We start from the raw sequence: 23,170 nt of genomic DNA, 5'->3' as shown, positions 1-23,170 counted from the left end.
GTATCAGGTGTGTACAAACTGTTAGAACACCTATACGGCTCGTATAGGGCTATACGAGTTATATAGGCTGCAAAAAACTGTTTTTTGTGTCATGTATAACATATACAGCCCGTATAACGCCATAAAAGCCGTATAAAACCATGAAGGTAGTATGAAAATCGAATCCTATGATAATAATAATAATAATAATAATCTACCCAAAAAGTCCCATCTTCATCTATACTCCCCATGTGGAAATCCACTCACTCCCTTTTTTTTATATATTTTTACATAACCACCTTTCCACTGACATAATTCTCGCCGGAAAACCAACTTTCCGGCGACTTTTTACCACACTAATTTGCTATATTAACAACAATTTAAACAACCCCACAAAACTTTATCAAATCTTCAATCACTTAATCTTGATTATGTCTTCTCCGGCACCAATTTCACCACCACCCGCCGCCACACCGCCACCTCCGGCGCCGGCAACCCCATCTCCGGCAATATCTCCGCCGCCGCCGGAAACCCCATCTCCGGCAATATCACCGCCGTCGCCGGAAACCCCATCTCCGACAATATCACCACCGCCACCGCCGGAAACTCCAACTCCGGAGACATCTCCGCCGGCGCCGGAAACTCCAACTCCGGTGATATCTCCGCCGGCGCCACCAACTTCAAGAAACACACCGCCGGCTCCTCCTCGCCGGACTCCGCCGCCACCGCCACCGCCGAGACGAGCTGCCGTAACTCCGCCGGCAGATGGTAATGGTAATGATAATTCGGGCGGAATATCAACTGGGGTTGTTGTTGGGATTGCAATTGGTGGGGTTTTGATTCTTGTGGTTCTTAGTGTCTTGTTTCTTTGCTGTAAGAAGAAACGGAAGAGAACTCAGCCGCCGGCGGGTTATTATATTCCCCCACCGCCGCCGCTACCTCCTAAAGGTTGGTGCTTTTTTTTATAACCCGTCTTCTTTTAGGGGTGTGCCTGGGTCGGGTCGGTTCAGATTTGAGTTAAAACACTAAAAACCGGAATCTTAGTTTTGATCACTTTTTAGAGGTGTGCATTGTCGGGTCGGTTTGGTACAGTTTTGAGCTAAAATCGAACCAGATACCGAAATCTCGGTTTTTGATGAATTTTTAGAGGTGTGCATTGCAGGATTGGTTTGGCACAGTTTTGAGCTAAAACCGAACTACCGAAATCTCGGTTTTTGAGTTTTTGATAACTTTTTAGATAACCTTTTAGAGATGTGCATGGCCGGGTCAGTTTGGTAATGTTTTGAGCTAAAACCGAAACAACTACTGAAATCTCGGTTTTTGAGTTATTTATAATTTTTAGAGGTGTGCATGGCCGAGTCGGTTTGGTACAGTTTGGAGCTAAAACCGAACCAAATACCGAAATCTCGGTTGATAACTGTTCGGTTTCAATTTTTTGGTTCGGTTTTGATTTTGCTATTTGAGTTTTAAAATTTTGGACCGAAAAGAAAGTTTGGCAAAAAATAATGAATACAGGCCGAATATTCTGTTGTTAACGTTTGGGCGAAAATATTTGGGTTAAACTATTAACTATATATTAAACAGAAAGTTCAATTTTAGGGGTGTGCATGAGTCGAGTCGTTTTGAGCTAAAACCGAACCAAAAAAAGTTATAAGTTCGGTTCGCTTTTTTCAGTTTTAGTTACACTCAAAACCGCAACCTACAGAAAATTCTGTTTTTACGAAAACATAAAAACCAAATTGTTGGTTTTGTTTTGATTCGGGTGTTTCGGTTTATTTTCGGTTTTGGATCGTTTTTTCAGTTTCGTGCACACCCCTACATTCTTTCAAATCTTGATTATTAATTTTCAAGTTTTACATCTTTTGCATTTGGTGGTTTACAGTTGATTCCTACGGCGCACCGCCACCCGCCGCCGCCCATATCGTAGCAATGCCGCCACCAAAACCTAATCCACCACCACCACAACCATTCATCAGTAGCAGTGGCGGTTCGGGTTTGGGCTCTGGCTGCGGTTCGGGTTCGAATTATTCAGGCGGGTCAAATCCAAACCCGAACCCGGTTCAGCTACCGTTACCCGGGATGTCACTTGGGTTTTCAAAGAGTACATTTACTTATGAAGAGTTAGCAATGGCGACGGATGGGTTTTCGGAAGCTAATCTTCTTGGGCAAGGGGGGTTTGGATACGTGCATCGGGGCGTGCTTCCAAACAGGAAAGAAGTGGCGGTTTAAACAGTTGAAAACGGGTAGCGGGCAGGGCGAGCGAGAGTTTCAAGCGGAAGTCGAGATTATTAGCCGAGTTCATCACAAGCATCTTGTTTCTTTAGTTGGATATTGTATGACTGGTGCACAAAGATTGCTTGTTTACGAGTTTGTTCCGAATAACACATTGGAGTTCCATCTACATGGTAAGTTTATAAAACACTTTAATATTATTATAAATACAAATACGTCTTAACATGAAAACAGTGAGAATCATTTTGCTGTTATTATTACGTTTGTTTTTAGGGGCAAGTTCATATATACCCTTAAAAATATTGAAAATATAATATGAAAATGTACGCAAAATTAAAAAATATCATATATGCCATTACAAAGTTATTAATATATCATATATACCCAATTTTAAAAAAATGACCAAATTACCCTCTGAAGGGGTTTGCAATTTTGAAGAGGTGACGAGGGACGATTTGGTTGTCGTCAAAGATAATGGCATAGAGTATAATAAACACATTACGTAATGGAAAGGGGTAAAATGATCTATTCATAAAAGACAGGCATATATGAAAGTTAAGGTTTTTAGAAAAATAACGGTAAAATGGTCAGTTATTAAATTTTATTAATGAATGGGGAGTATATATGATACTTTAACTATTTTATAGTGGCATATATGATATTTTAATTATTTTGTAAGGGCATATATGATATTTATAATGTTTGTAAGAGTATATATGAAATTAATCCTTGTTTGTATAAGTGTTTGCTGTTATTTTTTTTCGTTTTTGCTTATTTCCGATTATGAGACGTTATAAGTATTTGTTAATTTACATTTTGTTGTTATTATTAGGTTTTTTCCTTTTGCTGTTATAATTATTTGCTGTTATTATTTTGTTGCTGATTCTGATTCTTTTGTTGTTATTATTATTATTTTTTCTTTATAAAACATTGGTTATATAGATTGCTATTGTAGTTGCCATTGTTTCTTACGTTCTCATGTTAAGATTGATTATAAAATCACTGTAATATTATTATATAAATAATTAATGCATTAGCTATAATGAACGTTATATTATGGTAATAATCTAAATCTTTGAATAAAAACGATTACAGGAAAGAATCGTCCGGTAATGGAGTTCGCAACAAGGTTAAAAATTGCGCTTGGAGCAGCGAAGGGACTTGCTTATCTCCATGAGGATTGTAAGTTTATTAAAATTTTACAATATAAAATGCAAAATATTATTAGTAATAATGTAATATGATAGTTTAATAGTCATTAACGATTTTTTTTGTTTGCAGGCCATCCTAAGATCATTCATCGCGATATTAAAGCCGCTAATATTCTTCTTGATTTCAACTTTGAAGCAAAGGTAGCTTATTATCATTCTTATTATAATTGTAGCATAGTTAAAAGTTTAAAAACCATTTTGACCCGTTACAACTCCATTTAAATTTGCAGGTTGCTGATTTTGGGCTCGCCAAGATTACTTCTGATGTTGCCACTCATGTCTCAACCCGAGTTATGGGAACTTTCGGGTAAAGTTTTTTTTTTTTTTTTTCCTCGAGTTTTCATATTATATTTAGTGTTCCAAAGACCCAATTTCGTGTTTTTATGTGTAAATGCATCATTTGTTTTAGGTATTTAGCTCCAGAGTATGCATCTTCAGGCAAACTCACGGACAAATCAGACGTGTTCTCGTTTGGTGTCATGCTTTTGGAGTTGATCACGGGTCGTAGGCCCGTTGATTCAGCGCAAACCTATGCGGATGATAGTTTAGTAGACTGGGTAAGTTCACTTATTATTATTATTATTATTATTCGATCACGTTTTTTAGTATTTTTGTGGATATGGCCCGACTGTATATGAGAAAAGCAGGCAGGATTTCTTTAACAGGTCGAAAAAGATTTGAAATTTTTACTGGGAATTTTTGGGTTTGACCCGAGAATATGTTAAAACATGTTAAAACGCAAATAGAAAACTTATATGAAAATCTTTACCAGAATTCACTTTGGGGTACTTATTACCCGTCTGGCCTGTTTATTTATGTTGCCGTTACTTTTACCTGTTCGACCCGTTAGAGATGAAGCATAATCTAAAAGCGGTTAGAACCGCCGAATCTATTTTTTAAGTAGAAAAGTTCCAAACTTTTTATTTAAATTTAAAGATTCACGGGTTCGGTGCAATTTTATGATCCTAACATAAACCAAAACACAGGCAAGACCGTTACTTACCCGAGCAATGGACGATGGAAACTTCGACTCGATAGTTGACTCACGTCTACAACGACAATACAACCACAACGAAATGGCCCGCATGGTTTCTTGTGCCGCAGCCTGTGTCCGCCACTCAGCCCGTCGCCGGCCCAGGATGAGCCAAGTGGTTCGGGCCTTGGACGGGGACGTCTCACTCGCTGACCTAAACGAGGGAATCCGGGCTGGTCAAACCTCGTCATATGGGAGCTCGGACTATGACACGGCCCAATACAATGCAGATATGGTTAAGTTCAGAAAGATGGCTTTAGGTACACAAGAATATGCTAGCAGTGAATATAGCCGACCCATGAGTGAATACGGGTTGTACCCGTCTGGATCGAGTAGTGAAGCGCAGAATACCCGTGAAATGGAAATGGGTAAGTATAGAAGAGATGGGCCGGGTTTCTGATCGTAAAACCCGAGTTGTGTATAAAGTTTCTTGATAGTTTGATGGTGTGAGTTTGATTGTATTTAATTGTTAGTTTGTGACAGTTTATTTTATACAACAGAAATTTCTTTATTTTGATAATTTTAAGGCTTTATTTGTAGTTGTGTTAATTATTCCAACTGTTAAGACTTTTATAACACATATTAAACTGTGTAAATATAACAGAAATTTTAAATTTTTATAAATTTAGGGAACCTCTTATTAAGCCAAAAAGATAATTTTAATTAATTAAACTTTATAAAACAGCATTTTTTTTAGTTATTTTGTAAGGCTAAGTTATCATATACAGTATCCTAAATTTAGGAAGAGTACAAATACACAATGGATTGTAAAATATAAAAAAGACACAGTTATGAAAATAAATAATAAAACACAATGATAATAAAAAAAAACACAAAGATATGAACATAAAATCTAAAATCTACAAGCTTGAAATCGAAAAGCGTAAGCCTAAATTCTTATATCATAGATTTCGACGAGACGGTTCCAATGCCGCTAGTTTGAGTTAAATCAGAGTCTGTTTGATGCATTTCCTACGACGTCTTAGTTTTAGACTACTATGTATTTGAACCCAACCCTTATTTAATCAAAATTTTGATATAGCAAATGTAGTTTTATGCAGAGATGTCCAAAAAAACCGGTTCACTGCAAACTGGCCGAACTGGTTTGACAAAAAAACATGTTTTAACCAAACCGGGTCCCAAACCGACCTAGCCCGTTGGTTCTATCACCGGTTCTCCTTATGAATGACCAAACCGGTTTGAGAAAAAAAAATGGTTTAAACCGGTTCTAAACCGAACCGAATTGATTTGGACCAGTTCGATCTTTCATGCTTCTAAACCGATTTCTAAACCGAACCGGTTTGACAAAAAACCGGTTTTATACACTTCTAGTTTTATGCTCTCAGAGTCTGGGCCCTGGGGCCCTATATAATGGGTAATCATTAAACTTTATGGGCTAACAAGTGGACTGGCAAGATGGCATTGCAGCCCAATAGAACAGCCCAAGCAAGTTAGCAAGTTGATGAGCCCGGGTATAGGTGCACAAACTGGGTATTTTTAGTAACCGGAACAGGGTAGGAACCGGTTCCAGGTATGGTCAACAAAAGTCAAAACCGAATATGGATAGGAACCGGTTCTGGGTATAATCGGGTATTTGACCGGGTTTTTACCGATTCCACCAAGTTTTTTTCGGGTTTCGGATAGGGTCGGGTCGGGTATTAACGGGGTATTGGCGGAACCGGTTCCACCGGGTCCGGGTTGGTTCCAGTACCGGGTCAAGTTCCAGGGAGAAACCCAATACCCGGTCTGTACCCGTGGGTAGGATAGGGTCGGGTCCGGTTTCGAGTAGGAACCGCCTCCGGAATCGGTTTTTTTTTCACCTCTAAGCCCTGGCATCAACAACAATTGATTTCATTTAGTCAACTTTCAATAACTTGCTATCAATTTATTTAAATAAATGCATCATTTTTAATCTTGACCTTTAGCATTTCTAAAAGTCCACATTGACATTCGAAGATAATAATAAAAATATCTTGTAGTCAACTTAATATTTTATTATAAACAGATTAAATAAATCCAATGATAAGAATTGGACCAAAGTTTAATGTTTGTTTATTAACCAAAGTGTTAATCGACAAATTGACAGTTAGACGTGGAGACTAGAAGTGGTTCGTTTGATAACCACTTTTAAATGTATTTTTTTGACAATAAATTGTTTCTAACTTAAATATACCAAACCTTGCATTTGCAAGTATGAAGTTTTGAACCCATTAAACCACTGTTACACTTGTGAAAAGCAAACACTATATCACTATATCATGATTTATTATAACTTGTCAACTCGGTTATTATAGTAAAACACTACTTGTAACTTGTAAGCATACTGAACGCCACTTTACCCTAAACAAATTTGAAGTATAAAACTAGCATTAGTGAAGTTAAATTCGTTGAAACCAACTATAACACCGTTTAACTAGCTAAATTGGCTGGTTCTACCAGGTCAGGTCATGAGTAAGATAACTAGATAAGTCGGTTTTTGATTCATTAAAAGTTACAATAAAAGATAACAAATCTATTTTTTTTCTAAACCATAAGCTTTTATGAACAACCAGCACCAGCAAAAAACACAACACCCACGAGCTGTCTATACAGCCTGGAGAGCAGCCTTGATGAAAATTACATGAAAATGAAGTTACATCAATTCTACCATTCTAACGAGCTATGCTTTGACCTGTACTTAAACCAAAAGAAACCATCTCCTTACCTTCAAACACCTTTTTCATTTCTTGTTTTTCAAATTCCCCAACAAGCGATAATAACTATCTCATAGAACACCTCTTTTTCAACAACTCTAAGACCACCCGTAGAGTGGCACCTTCCCCACCCATAACCCCCAAAAAAACGCTGGGAACACCCCCTATGGGCGCCCTGGAGGCGGGGGTGTTTCCTCAACAACGGTAGTGTTGAAGGAATATGATTGGTGGGTAACGAATAGTGGAGATGTTTTTATGTTTTTGTTAATAAAAATAATAACGGGTAATAATTGAAACGTGTGTTATCCACCATATTACACATTTTGTGTATAATACCCCTATGATGACGTGACGTCATATGACACACAACACCCTCATAAAGACATTATCCAATACATGCGTTCTAAGGTTGAAGGCCTTATGGAGATAAACAAGGTCTATAAATAAACCATCCAAATCGAGCATTCTATATTATTTAATTACTAGCTTTATAACCTGTATGATGTAGGGGATGCTTAAAATAAATAATTAAACTATAGATATTAAATGATTATAATTAAAAAAGAAACTATATTTTTATCAAATTAAAAGACGTTTTGATTCTTTGGAACAACTTGATGAATTTAGTAGATCTTTTTAGGAGGCCTCAATGACCATAGATCGAGACGAAGCTTCGTTCCTCAGCAAAGCGTTCATTTCTTTTTCGCCAGGTTTCATTCTCTTTCTTTTTTGATTGGATGATGGAAAAACCAGCAGGCTACGGCTTGAACAGAATTTCCTAAAAATTGGTTCAGCGAAGGTTTTCAAATCAAAATCCTATATCCTTTTCGTTTGAAACCTTGGCACAAATCTAAGCTACGACTCTCTGAGCCGCGTAGGGCGACCGGGTCAGGCCGAGTCAGAAAGGCTTTGATGACTCAAGGTTCTCTATCCGTAGAGTACATTGAATGTACAGAAATGGCTATAACAGAGTTTCTCTTATTCGTATTAACAGCTACTATAGGAGGAATGTTTTTATGCGGTGCTAACGATTTAATAACTATCTTTGTAGCTCCAGAATGTTTCAGTTTATGCTCCTACCTATTTCAATTTCAATTTAATATTGTTAAGAAAAAAAGACGGAATGAATGTTTATCTCAATTAACATTAAGAACTTTTCATACTGGCGGAGTATTCACAGGGGGTACTGCAGAACATGTGCGAGCCCCTTCTAATGGAAAAATCAAATTCAATGAGGATTTGGTTCATAAGTTCAAATTCTACATTCTAATAGAATATATATACGAATACACGGTGAATTATCACACAATCTATTCACAATTACGAAGATCCACCTAGTGGTTTTATAAGTTGCAATTATATTTTTAAAGAAATAGCGAATTATAACAAAAGATGATATAATCTTTCATTATGATTTACATAAAAAAGAACATCATATATAACATTAGCATTAATAGAACACGCTTTTGTATTACATTTTCGAAAGAGATAGACGAAAACAGAAAACTCCATGCATGGATCCACAGAGGTTGAATGAATATGCAGAATAAAATTACTATTCATTCATATTTTCTTCCTGTATTTGTCATCAAGTTCATCTTCAGACTAAAAAGTGTATACAAAATAATTTAATAAAAAAGATCTAATTTCATTCAATATATTGTACATAATCTAATTTAATAAAAAAAAAAGATAAATCTAATTTCATTAAAAATATAAATATTTTGATTATATTGACATAAATATCTACATATTCTTAATTCACATAACTTAAGTAATTGGTTATTTAATTAAAGAATTAATTGATATGGTTTGATTATACATTTACACTGACGTAAATATATTTTTATTAAAAATAGAAAATAGTTTGAGTCAAAAATTTATGATAAAAATAAATCTTCAAGTGAGATACATGTGCCGCTAATTTTTTTTTTTTTTTTAAAAATAGGTAGATTATTATTAACTTTTTAGGGAAGAAAAAGTTAGCAGTAAATAAAAATGGAAGAAATAATCCATCCCTGTGGGCCAAAGCATATTAACCCAGGCTGATGCTAAATTGCGTGCTGCCCACGGTATCCATCTATCTCCAATAATAATAATAATAAACCCACTGCACCCACCGTCGTCCTTTATAAACACAAAACCACCAATTTATTTATTTATTTGTCTGAAGTAATAATAATCTTACAGTCACCATTCAACAAACATGTCTGCTTATCACTCAAGCTCCGTCTTCGCCCAGATCGCTCGTGCTCCTGAAGATCCAATCTTAGGGGTATGTATATATATATATGTATATACTATTTGATTTAAATCAGTGTTTAATGTTTTAGCGATCGATCAAGTTGAGTTTTTATTTTTATTTTTTTTAAACATAAACATAATTTAGGGGTTTTTAATCTTAGATAGTATTTGATAACTAGTAATTATTAACACGGGTGTAAACGAGCCGGGTTCGATTTGTTTTTACCAGAGCTTGAGCTTGAGTTCGATTTGTTAATTGTTTATATTAATTATTTTATATACACTTATTATAGTATTATTAGCTTATCTATTGATACATAGAAGTTTAAATAGTTAAAACTTAAAATTACACCGGGCTTGTTAATGCTTGACGAGCCTAAACAATTTTCCCGCACAATAAGTAAAAGAGTTTTGTTTTAGGCTTGAGCTCGGGCTCGATAAGTAAAAGATCTTTATTTTAGGCTCGGGCCCAAACTAAACGGGCTTTATTTAAGGCTCGTGGCTTATTTCAAGCTTTTTATCGAGCCGATATCGAGTAGCTTGCGAGCGGTGTGACTCGTTTGCGCCTGTAGGATCAATTGTTAGGGTTTTTTTTTTTGGGGGGGGGGGTGTGTGATTTTTAGGGTTTTAGTCATTTTAGTTAATAATCTGTGAAATTTATTTATTTGATGAAAGGGGCATCTGGTTTTTGTTTTCTTGTAAAATAATAATAATAATATTAATAATAATAATAATAATAAAAAGATTTAATTTTTGTCATTGTTATGATGGGACAAAAAACAGGTGACTGTTGCATACAACAAAGATTCACACCCATCAAAGTTGAACTTGGGTGTAGGTGCTTATCGAACCGAGGTAATTAATCGTTATTATGTTGTTAATTAGTTAACTAATTGTGAATATGCTTAATTGTGCTTAATTATGCAAATTTATTTGGTGGTGTTATTAATAGGAAGGGAAACCTTTGGTTCTCAATGTTGTTAGACAGGCAGAACAGAAGCTCGTTAACGACCCGTTAAGTAACTTATTTTTGTATATTAATTTGGTTTGAATTTGATTGTCTTCAGTTTAGTGATTTTAGTGTTTTGTGACGTTTAGGGCTCGGGTTAAGGAGTATCTTCCCATTGTTGGACTTGCAGATTTTAATAAGGGTAGTGCAAAGCTCATTTTTGGTGCTGATAGGTAATAATTTCTATTATTTTTTTGGTTTAATTTTATATACTTATGCGTAGGGGTGTCAAGGAGCCAAGCTGCTCATGAGCTACTCGAGATCGGCTCGTTGAAAGCTCAAATCGAGCTCGCGCCTGGTCTCGGCCCTAAAAATAAGCTTGCTTGCAGTACAAGCCTGAGCCCAGCTTCACTTATCGAGCTTGAGCTGACTTTGCAGCTTAAAGTAGCCTGTTAATATGTTACATAATAATTGTCAAATAAAATTATGATAAAAATAAATAATGAGCCGAGCTCGACCTTGAAGAACTACTCGCGAGCTGGTTTGAGCTATAGAAACAGAGCTTGAAAGTTGAAACAAGCCGGCTCGAGCCTAGATGAGCTCGGATTTCGTTTACACCCTTATTTATGACGTCACCCTGTATTTGAAATGATCTGATTGTCGCAGTCGATCCGATAACTGGTCAGATAATGAAAACATTGCTCAAAATATAACTTCTCAATAAATTGCAAATTGACTGTAAATATTGATTTTCATTTTAATTAATTAATTAGTTAATTAAGTAACCAATTAAGTTTTCTTGTGGAAAAAATTAAAAATAGCCCTGCAATTCAAGAGAACCGAGTGGCTACTGTGCAGTGCTTATCCGGAACCGGCTCACTAAGGGTTGGTGGAGAGTTTCTTGCAAAGCATTATTATGAAGTAAGCAAACAAATTTATTTATTTTTTGTTCACTCTAATTACATTCGCAAAATAATTATGCTAAAATCACCTTTTTATCAGAAAACGGTATACATCCCGTCTCCAACATGGGGAAACCATCCAAAAATCTTCACTTTAGCAGGATTATCCGTGAAAACATACCGCTACTATGATCCTGCAACACGCGGGCTTGATTTCCAAGGTATGAGATATTGAAATAACAGTAATGTTTGCTATGATTTATGATACTTGATAAAGATATTAACTTGATGCTATATGTGATTATGCAATTAGGTCTTTTGGAAGATTTGGGTAATGCTCCAAACGGAGCAATAGTTCTTCTCCATGCATGTGCTCACAATCCAACCGGCGTTGATCCGACCCTCGATCAGTGGGAGCAGATCAGAAAGTTAATGAGGTCAAAAGGGTTGTTACCCTTTTTCGATAGTGCGTATCAGGTCAATGCAAATTTTGAATTTTTTTAAATTATTTTTGAATATTTTTGAGGTGGTACAAAGAAATAAATATGTATTTTTATTATTTGTTTTTAGGGGTTTGCAAGTGGCAGCCTTGATGCAGACGCGCAATCTGTTAGAATGTTTGTCGCTGATGGCGGTGAATGCTTTGCAGCTCAAAGTTATGCTAAAAATATGGGACTTTATGCTGAACGTGTCGGAGCCCTTAGCATTGTAAGTAATCATTGACTCATTTCAAACTGATTATTCTTGGTGGATTCAAAATTACTAATTTACCCTTACGGTGAAGTTAACTAAAGCTTGTTTAACAGGTTTGCAGAACAGCTGATGTTGCAAGCAGGGTTGAAAGTCAACTTAAACTGGTTATTAGGCCAATGTATTCAAATCCACCTCTTCATGGTGCATCTATTGTTGCAACTATACTTAAAGACAGGTACTTTATATAAAAGTCGGTTTTTTGGATTATAAATTTTTAAACTTTATAAAACTTTTATGTTTTTGTAACTTAAAAAGACAGGTTCTTTATATAAAAATCGGTTTTTCGGATTATAAAGTTTTAGACTTTATAAAACTTTTTATGCTTTTGTAGTAATTTGTACAACGAGTGGACGGTTGAGCTTAAAGCGATGGCTGATCGGATTATCAGCATGCGCAAGCAATTATTAGAGGCCATACAAGCAAGAGGTATGACTAGAATATTTTGAAAAAATAATAAAGTCGTAGTTTACTGTATCGTTTAGCTAAAAATTCGCCATGTGGCAGGAACACCTGGTGACTGGACTCATATTATAAAGCAAATTGGAATGTTTACATTCACTGGTTTGAATGCTGAACAAGTTGCTTTCATGACAAAAGAATATCACATCTACATGACTTCTGATGGGTAATAATATACTCTCTATATATGTATGTATGATTTTGTAATTTTTTTTTTTCTTAAATGTAATAAAAATATTATTTTTACGCAGGAGAATTAGCATGGCTGGTTTGAGTTCAAAGACAGTCCCTCATCTTGCAGATGCTATGCATGCTGCTGTTACCCGTGCTGCATAAACCGACATGTTTAGTTGTAAGTTTGAGATTTAATAAACTTGTTTTCGGACTACTCTAAGATCGGCTTGTTTATCGCCTTATCTGGAAACTTTTGTTCCCATTATATAATCGAGCTCGCTTGGTTTTTTTCATATTTTTATTGTTTTTATACTATGATATATGTTTAGGGTGAATCATAAAATTTGATTGCGCCATCGATGTAGGTGATCTTGTAGGTGTTTTGACTAGGAGTTTGACCCGTTAGATAAATTTATATGGCGTTCGTAGTGATAAATTTTACTATGGTGATTTTGACACTTTTTGCTTTCAAATGGTTCAATTTGGGTTGTTTTTACGGGCTAAAATTAAGTTTAATTAAAACGGTCTATTTGCGAAACTCAAGTCTTTTTTTTTTAATGCACATCATCCTAATTCCTTTTATACAAAGCTTTAGATTACTATAACAATCTTGTTCTTTAATCATAATCAAGATTTAGTCTTTTACCATACAGTTCTAAGGAAATGGATACAAAATCTTTTTGGGTCAACAGTCTGGCCCGGCCCGTTTTGACCCATATAAAAAAATGACCCATTTTGAGGACAACCTTGACACCTTTTTGTATTTTACCTGTAATTTAGTTATCGAACGAAACAGATAAAAAAATCTTTTAGGATCGATAACCAGCTTGGCCCGTACAAAAAACGACCCGTTTCGAGACCAACCTTGCCACCTTTTGTATTTTCTTTATAGAAACTGATTGTGGGGTTCATGGTTTTTACTAGATAATGAAGAGATTTGAAATTAGAGGGTCTTAAATTAGTCAATTTTTGAATTTGAGGGACTTAAATTGGTCTAATTCTAATTCCGATTAATCCTTTGTCCAAAATCAGTTAAGATTGAAAATTTTATACGTAAAACTTGGAATATGTTTTTATTTGAAAATTTACATATAAATTTTAATCTGATTGATTGTTAATCTCTATCCCATCGCTCGGTTAGCGTCTAACAATTTCTAAAACACTTTAGTTTTAACACATTTGTCAATTTGATATAAAGCACATATTGCAAAATTGTCACCTATTTAATCTTGCTCATGCATTAAACTCATCTAGCGGTCTCGAATGGTTGTTTTACCCAAACCTCTCACCCTATATATGTAGTTTTAATTTACTTTATGTCCATATGAATTATGCATTTTTTTTATTTATTGTCTAATTTGTAAACCGAGTAAAATAAGCTGAATTAATAACCTATTGACGTGTTTCCTCCAGAGGGTGAAATAAAGATGATCGGGTGGGTGGGTCAGTGTTCCGTCAGTGATCTAAATTGGCCGTTAAAAAAAATAAAAGTAAAATAAGCTTATAATTAATAAAACAAATCTTGTAAGTAAAACAATAGGCGAACATGTCTAATTAATGATTCAGTTTTCAAATCATAAAAAGAAACATTAATAACACAAATCTTGTAAAGTATAATGTGTAGTCTCCTTTTGAGATAGTAATAAATATCAGGCTGAGGGGTGTGGGGGGCGCGAGAGGGGGCGCGAGTGGGGGCGTCAGCCAATAATATTGTGACGTGTGGCAGAGAGAGAAACTTGATAAGATGGGTGTTGGTTGTGGTGCTCGCGCCCCGGGCCATGGTGTGGAGGGGCGCGAGAGGGGGCGCGAGCGGTTTTTTTTTTTATTTTTTTATAAATGTATTAAAAAAACGTATTATTAAAAAAACTCATAATTTAATAATTAAAAACGTATTATTAAAAAAACTCATAATTTTTAAATAAACAAAACCTTTCAATTATTAAAAATTATTCTATTAAATTAAAACACCAACACCACTACCAATAATTTAATAATTAAAACCAATTTGTGTTCCACTTGTCTTCTCCGATGACAACCAAAACCAGAAAACCACCAACACCACTGCCACCAAGTTGCAACTCCGGCTCTATTTTTATGCATTTCACCATTTAATTATGCATCCCAAGCCTCCTTAAACTATTATTTTAACTGGATTCCCAAGCCCAACGGCTCTTCACGCATTCCCAAGCCCCCTTTACGCCTCTTCCCTCCCGCTACCCCTCTTGCGTCTGCCTCTTTTTCCGCGCTCGCGCCCCTCTCGCGCCTCGGTGGTGTAGTGCTCGCGCCCGGGGCGCGAGCGGCTGGCCTCACGCGCCCTTTCTCGCGCTCCACACCCCTCAGCCTCATGGGGACTAAAAGGGGTGGCCAATGACCAATGAGTTTCCCAATGAATTAATGTCACTTTCAACTTTTTCTTTCTCTTTAAAAGTTGCCTTTGAATCAAGAAATTAAACTTAGTGGATGTTTAATCAACACATAAGTTGTCTCCTTTTGTTTTATAAACTTAGCCTTTAAATTAGCCTAAAAAAAAGTAGTAGTGAATCTCACTACAAATCCAAAACATTTGATTATTAAAAGTTAAAACTTGAAAAGTAACTAATCCACTAGAATTAGCTTAAGACCAAGCTTAATGAGTCATTATAGGAACGTTATATGGCTGGATAAATCCCTTGCATATGTCTCGGGACATTTCTGTCGGAAAGTTCATACGTTTCTTGTTAATCTGGCCCAAATAGAGGCTAGGAGGGCGACGAATCCAGGCCTACTCTTCTGAGAGGCCCGCACTTATTAAAGAAATATATTTATATTTTTATATATAATTATACTTTAATTATTCTAAAACAACAGCTTCCAAAATGACTTTATTGGTCGAATGGAAATAGTGCTAGGCTATGGACTTAAAGGCCATTGGTTCAATTTTCACAAGTGATGTTTTTTTTTCTTTTCTTTTTTTTATAATGTTCGTATGAGGTAATAGTATTCGTGAACGTTCGGTAATATCCGTTTGATTACGTTCTGTAGCGTTCGTCCACTAATGCTATTGGCAACGCCATTACTACGGGCTTCAAAAAAGAAAAACAAGGTAACGCTTTGTTTTTTTGTTTTTTTTTTGTGTATGTTGAAATTCATTATTTGTTCCTTAGTGTTCATTTACAATATTAACGAAAGAACATAAACGGACACGAACAAACTCAATTCCTTAATAGACGGTTACGGACACGGATTTTCATTTGATAGAGTATATACGAACCATCCATTTACCCGACAAAAGCTTATTAAACAGACACGAACAAGCTCTCGTCCAATTTGGTTGCCTCTAATAACGGGCAAATGCATAAATAAGAATGATACATCATCAATTTATTAAAAAGGTTTGGTGAACCAAATGTGTATGGGGCTAGCAACGAATCAAAGCATAGATATGATATGGTAACAATACATATATTAATATATATTATTATAGCGTCGGTGATTTAGCGCCGTTACCGTAAACGGTGGAGTATCAAAATATACAAATTCCTATTTTTATTGGCCCCACAAATACTATTTCATTTAATATTATTCAACGACCTCTTGAGTCATGACTCATGCCAAAGCTTATAATATTTAAACTCGTACATTTTATATAGTGTATCTTTATTGTCTATGATCAATTGGTCCATAGGTTTCTACGTGGCACGGTTCGATACGGTTTTAGACTAAAACCAAATAAAAAACGAAACTTCGGTTTTTGGATTTTTGAAACCGTGTTTTTGGTTTCGGTTTTTTTTGGTATTTTCGTTTTTGTCATTTGAGTATGAAATTGTTAGGTTGGAAAAAAAGTTAGGCCGATAATAATGAATTTAGGTTTAAATAATTTTGTTGATTGTTAACTAAGTTACTATTATACATTTAGCCAAGAATATTTGAGTTGCATATTTATTATATTTTAATAACATACTTAAAATAAAAAATAAAAATCTTGAAATTTGGTTCGGTTTTTTTCCGGTTCTTAATAGATGCAAAGACCAAAACCAAAACCGAACCATAAGTTAGGTTTTTACAAAAACGAAAAACCAAACCGTCAGTTTATATTTTTCAATTTTTTTTTGTTTCGAATCTGTCTTTTCGGTTTCTTGAACACCCATAGACAATAGTTCATTTACATGCCTACGTATTCGAAACGGATTCTATGTATAGTAAAATGACATATATAATACTCTTTTTAATATTATTTAATAGTTTGTTAAAATTTTATTTTGACTAGTGCATTGATGTCAAAATACTGAAATACTAATACTCTTGCACAACTGAAAATATTATCTATAAAAATTATGAATCCATGGTAAGTTGACCATGATATCCTTTGACTCAACTAAACTTATAAATTCTTAACTAGAAAATATACAAAACTAGGAGTATTGTTTTATTTTTGACAAACTAGATTTTATTGTGTTCGGCTGATAATAATTCATATGATCAATACAATGTAACACTTTTAACTTACAGTTTTGTTACAAGAGAAATATCACTCTAACGTAAAAAATAAATTTGTCTATTATTAACTTCCATGAATGATGAATCTCTTTTCAAAACAATTACAACATCCTGATTAGATAAAAATAAGTCAAACTTTAATTTGGAACACACATAGTTACTTGTCTTTAAAGTTAGATTATCCTTAACGACTGAAATAAAACCTAGGAGTGTTAGTTGTTAAATTGTTGTATGAATTATAATCCATTGATATGCCATAGTTTGAATTATTAAAGTGTTACTTCTTATTTAATAATTTTTAAAAACCGAAAAGTTATAAACTTGCATGATACAAGTCTTTACAACCCATCAAACTCTCACATCTATTGACCGACAACCATTACTACATCACCTTGTCCACCCAGCGGATGCATCCATCAGCCCATGACCATCACACACCCTCGTCATCGACCCTATTCCTTTGGACACACGATGACAACGAGTTCCCTCATTTTTCGAAAACAAAACTCATGTCTCTGTCTTTTTATTTCAAGTATTTTTTTATATATATTTTAATTTATCTTGACACATAACATAATTAGTTCACTTACCACCTCCAACAATAATGGTTATATTTTGGGAAATGAGGTTCAAATTCAAAAATAACTTGCCCAATACATCATAAATTAAAGTAGAATTTGAAATTGATGTCTAACAGACAAGAGGCAAACAAAAGATTGGTAGGGTTTTAATTACATTTAAAGCTCCACCCCCAAAAAGATACTAAATTCAGCCAAACAAGACTCTTGTGATGATATTAACTTTCATAACAATTGGAACTAAAATACTTATACCAAAATTTAGCATGTTAATTAGAAAATCAATTAACTGTTTTTTTTTTCATATATATTATATATATATGTTACAACCACTTTGCTGATCTTGATACAGATAAAAACTTTACTAAGGCATTCTTGCTAAACTCTAAACTCGGTTCTCTTTTCAAATATACCCACATTTTAAAAGAGCTAGCTCGTTTAATATACGTGAAAAGTTTTCAACATAATTTTGAAATATTAAAGTTTTGTGATTTATAATCTTATCAAAATTTGATAAAGTGACATTCATCGTTATTTTGACCGATTTAAGAGATAATAATTCTTTTTTTTTTTCTAATTACATGATATTAAGAAAGTATTAACAACTTTAATATATTAAAATTAGGTTGAGAACATTTTAGTGTACTTTTGATACAATCGGGACTTTAATATAACAAATTTGGTAGAACATGTAAAACAAAAATATTATCTTGCAATATAAACAAAAATATTTATAACGGTTATTTGCAATAAAATATATATACTTTGTAATAATACACCAACAGCCAATGAGTTAGTGGTGAAGTCGTAAGAAAGAGACTTGATGTTCCATGTGACCCAGATTCGATTCCTTCTTACAGCATTTAGTTTCAAAGACACCAGGGTGATTATGAGAGACTAGGCGATTAGGTGACTTTCACCAGGGTGTTCACGATCATTGGCCTTAGGTGAGTGTTTTTCACGGATCAAAAAACAAGTGTACCTAAATACGATGAATTTAACCAGTAGTCCATTTAAAGAATCGTTAGCTGTTAAAAAAAATAATACACCAGTAAATAAAACAATTATTGTAAAATCCGAAAAGTCACAATCTTTAGATTTTCAATAACATCATTATTATGCAAATAATTATCTCTCTTCTCAAGGAAGTATATTTCTTGGGATGAACATTAATCACATAATAATATTCTTTAACCATTCATGCTCATATTACTTCAACATACAACCATATTTTGCCCCCATTTCTTCAATTTGCAATCAATTTCTCATCAAATTGGTTGCTTTACCTCCAAACTTGCTCTTACCTTCACCATACTTCATCAAGCCTGAGTCTTTAACTGTTTATTCTAATTAAAGTTTTGATCTTTTTACACTGTTCATTCACTTCCAAGTTTCAAGATTCATAACCTTGATTTTTAACACTCTGTTTTTGCTTCCTTTTGTTAGTTTTGGATTTTTTGAGGTGGGTTCACAACAAAAAGCCAAGATTCATCAAGCTTTAGTCTTTTACTGTTTATATTCAATTAAAGTCTTGTCTTTTTACACTGTTTCTTACTTCCAAGTTTTCAAGATTCATAATCTTGATTTTTAACACTCTGTTTTTGCTTTTTTTTTTTGAGGTGGGTTCACAACAAAAAGCCAAGAATCATCAAGCTTTAGTCTTTTACTGTTTATATTCAGTTAAAGCCTTGATTTTTTACACTGTTTCTTACTTCCAAGTTCCAAGATTCATAATCTTGATTTTTAACACTCTGTTTTTGCTTTTTTTTTTGTTTTGGATTTTGTTTTCATGGTGAAGTAGGTGTAATCAGCTGTTTTTAGAGATGGGTTCACAGCAATAAGTCAAAGTTTCATCAAGCTTTAGCCTTTTACTGTTTATATTCATTTAGAGTCTTAATTTTTTTACACTGTTTCTTACTTCCAAGTTCCAAGATTCATAATCTTGATTTTCAACACTCTGTTCTTGCATTTTTTTTTTTGGTTTTTGATTTTGTTTTCATGGTGTTAGTAGGTGCAATAAGTTGTTTTTAGAGGTGGGTTCACACTAAAAAGTCAATATTCACCTGCCCTTTAGCTTTACATGTGTGGATCTCATTACCAAACTATCAAGAAAGCTCAATCTTGGTGTTCACAGTTCATTAATGGCTGTTTTTGTACCTCAAGTTCACTTTTTTTTCATCTGGGTGTGTCTTTTTAGCAATCTTTATTGACATTTGAGACATAATTTGGATTTGGTCAATGGTGGTTACTGGCTACTGGTTACTGCTTGTTGTAGCAAAATAAACACTTAAAAAGGTACTCTTTTTTTGGATTATTTGCTTGTTTAACTTAGTTTGTTTCTAGTTTTATTTTGGATTCTTGTTTAGATCTGTTTGTATGTAAAGATTACATTTTTTTTGTTTCTTTAATGATGGTGATTGATGATTCTTGAATTATGCTTTTGTCTTGTTTGGCATTAAGCCGGACAAATTCTTTGAATTTGTCTTGTTTTGGTCTTTTGGATTAAAATTTGATGATATTTTAAGCTACAAATGTAGCCCAAATGGGATTTTTCATAATATTATATAAAGTTTCTGACTTTCTCTTAATTTGATTATTTTGTAAACAGAATATGCCTCAAGAAAGCCTGAGATCAGTTGTGTACAGATCATTTGTCACTTGTGAAGATCCAAGAGGTGTGGCTGAAGGGAAAATTATTAGAATATCGAAAACGGGCCTTAAAAAGATGAGGTCTCGAAACCCCGAAAAGGAAACACATTCAAAGAGTTTAAAAGATAAGGAAAAAATGTCTCTTCTTGAGGTGAAAAATGGGACTCAGAAGCTAAATCAAACTATTGATTCATGGTCAAAGTCAAAGGGGGTTAGTCTCAAAAGTCAACCAAAAGATATCGCGAAAGATTTGCTTAAAGGGGCTCTTGATCTTCAAGAGTCTCTTATTGTTCTTGGCAAATTGCAAGAAGGTTCTTGTATGCCATATTCCAAGAAGAAACAAGAAAAAGAAAGTGAAGATAATTATAGCGGATTTGGTTCGGATCGGTTTGAAAGTTTTACACTTTACGATTCGGGTTGTCAAAAAGACAGAAAATTTGCAAATGGGTCATCAAGAGATTGCTTGACTGAGCTTAGAGAAGTGATTAAAGAAGGGCTTTCGAAACAAAATCTTTTGCCACCAAATAAATGTTTTCAAGAAACTGTTTTTACAAGCCAAGACTCAGAAGCATTAGCAGGTTGGTTGTTTTTCTTCAATTTATATTAAAATTTTAAAATTTGAAGTATATTTTAATAAATTTAAACAATTTATTTAGCAGGTTTGGTTGGTTTGGTTGTGATTCTTCAATTTATATTAAAAAATTAAAATTTGAAGTATATTTTAATAAATTTAAACAATTTATGTAGCAGGTTTGGTTGTTTTTCTTCGATTTATATTTAAAAATTTAAAATTTGAATAATATTTTAATAAATTTAAACAATTTATTTAGCAGGTTTGGTTGTTTTTCTTCAATTTATATTAAAAAATTTAAAATTTAAAGTATATTTTAATATTTAAAAAAATATTTAGCAGGTAAAAAGAAGTTGCAATTATCTTCTGATATAGCTTCAACAAGCTCAAGCATATCATCTTCAATGATGTATTCGACTCACGAGTTCACTTCTTCCGAGTCTTTTTCATCAAGGACTACAGAGGAAAAGTCAAAAGGGTCAAACTTGATTGCGAAACTCATGGGTTTAGAAGAGTTTCCCTCGAAGCCGCCCCGAAAACAATTAGACGTTAGTAGCAAAACGAGGCCCGTTTTGGATTTTGACTTGCCAAATGCTAAAAAGCCATCATTTTTCGTTCAGAAATCGGACCGCAAGCATATGTCATTAGATGAAATCATTATAATGATGCAGTATAAAGGTGTTTTGAGAAGTAATAAGCAAGAAGTCAAACAAACTAGCAAACGGTTCATGGATGATGCATCGCCGATTGTTTTGGTGAGACCTCAACGTTTAGGTCCCGATCATCACCAAGTTAAAGTTTATGATAATCCAATGAGGAAGCTTCATAAAGAAAAGGCGAAAACCGAAGATATAAGTGTCAAGAATAAAGGGAATAATAAACAGAAAGCGTCGGTTTCCGTTGTCAAAAAACCACAAAGAAAACAAGAAGTTGAAAAGAAGATAGACAAGATTCAAAAGATGGCGCCACCGGTTAAGAAAAAACCGGTTGACAATGCAAAGTCTACAAGTTTAGTATCGAAAAACGGTTCTTTGAAGCAAGTGAATCCACAAAGAAGTGTTCAGTTGAATCCCAACAAGTTGAGGAATCAAATGAAGAACATCAAGACTGAAAAGCCGGTCAAAGATGCGTTGACCAATCCGGAAGAAACTCGGGATTCTGAAGCTACAATCAAAGGTAAATCACATGCATAATCATCATAAAGATTCATACTTAGTTATTTCTTATTTGATAACTTGATATAAGCATTTGAAAGTAAATAATTTTTTTAAATAACTGATCTCATTTATAGCACAAAAGGATCCAATTACAATAAAGAGGCAGGTAATCAGGCACAAGCTGCATAAAATTCGATCCTAGCGAAAACAAAGTTACAGTTCTTCGGCGTCGATATAAAATTGTAAATTAACGGGCCAATTGCATAAAAATGTAGCCAACTTTGATTTATATTCTTGTTTTGTTTAACCAAATTATTTAAGCTAGAAAAAAACATTTAAATTTCCTAGGATTTAATTTAAAGTAAATTCTTTTTTTTTATCATAAATAAACCATATGGGTCAGTTTTCATTCAAAGTGAACAAAATGATCCAATTACTACAGTCAGGCAGGTAAGCAGGCAACAAGCTGCGTCGCCACCCCCTTTTGAATGACAAAACCGATCCTATTGAAAACAAAGTTATAGTTTTTCAGCGTCGATAAGTTACTGTGCACCGTTAATATTGATATGATATGATTTGATTTTTTTCTGTGCAGCAACTAAAAAAGCGAGACATCAATCTCCCAATAAAGCTAAAACAAGAAACAATCAACAACAAAATAGTGCTTCTTATGCCAATGAACAAAAAGCAAGAATCTTGAAAACTATAACTGATTTTCAAGACTCCGAACCAGCGAATTCCGAGCTTTTTCACGACTGCATAAACGAGTTTTTGGAGCACGAAAATCAAAGATGCAATTTTTCATCAAGGGTGTTCATATGCAGCATATCTGAGGATCAGTTGATTAAGGATATTATCAAAAAGTTAGAAACTTTAAATAACTACAGCAAGTTTTCTATGCAGAGTTATGATGCAGACACAGTTTCGGTAATGCTGGAACGAGATTTGAGTTTTACGACGTGTGGAACTTGGGGTACGACTGGCTGGAAAGATGGTTGTACTGTAAATGAAATTGAGGAAACTGTTTTGGATTTGGAGAAGTTGGTTTTGAGCAGATTAATTGATGAAATGCTTTTGGAACTTGTTAGCAAGAAGAGTAGATTTGTGTAG

At 34.2% G+C, this 23,170-nt stretch overlaps 2 protein-coding genes and 1 pseudogene across 3 annotated transcripts; all 3 read left to right on the top strand.

The window, feature by feature from the left end:
• The first annotated feature begins 410 nt into the window (after nt 1-410).
• On the top strand, nt 411-4,897 carry LOC143610749 (proline-rich receptor-like protein kinase PERK15; annotated as a pseudogene). The gene is made up of 7 exons (XR_013149639.1): nt 411-927; nt 1,862-2,384; nt 3,307-3,393; nt 3,493-3,563; nt 3,653-3,729; nt 3,832-3,979; nt 4,409-4,897. The product of XR_013149639.1 is annotated as a proline-rich receptor-like protein kinase PERK15 (transcript).
• A 4,418-nt stretch (nt 4,898-9,315) lies between these two features.
• LOC143610759 (aspartate aminotransferase, cytoplasmic-like) lies at nt 9,316-12,843 on the top strand. Its single transcript, XM_077085151.1, has 12 exons — nt 9,316-9,423; nt 10,176-10,247; nt 10,345-10,406; nt 10,491-10,574; nt 11,163-11,262; nt 11,344-11,464; nt 11,557-11,720; nt 11,814-11,951; nt 12,050-12,171; nt 12,328-12,422; nt 12,501-12,621; nt 12,707-12,843. Exons 1-12 carry the CDS (start codon nt 9,355-9,357, stop codon nt 12,789-12,791), a joined length of 1,233 nt encoding a protein of 410 aa, XP_076941266.1. The 5' UTR covers nt 9,316-9,354; the 3' UTR covers nt 12,792-12,843.
• Nucleotides 12,844-19,657: 6,814 nt separating this feature from the next.
• LOC143610765 (uncharacterized) lies at nt 19,658-23,170 on the top strand. The gene is made up of 4 exons (XM_077085155.1): nt 19,658-19,978; nt 20,292-20,910; nt 21,246-22,079; nt 22,656-23,170. The coding sequence occupies exons 2-4, from the start codon at nt 20,295-20,297 to the stop codon at nt 23,168-23,170; spliced, it is 1,965 nt and encodes a 654-aa protein (XP_076941270.1). The 5' UTR covers nt 19,658-19,978; nt 20,292-20,294.

This window comes from Bidens hawaiensis, unplaced genomic scaffold (assembly GCF_021521415.1).
Source record: "Bidens hawaiensis isolate Kalapana, Puna unplaced genomic scaffold, B.hawaiensis_p1.1 tig00027761_1, whole genome shotgun sequence".
Lineage (NCBI taxonomy): Eukaryota > Viridiplantae > Streptophyta > Magnoliopsida > Asterales > Asteraceae > Bidens > Bidens hawaiensis.
The sequence above is the reverse complement of the archived record's forward strand: the minus strand, read 5'-3'. Positions and strand labels throughout refer to the sequence as shown.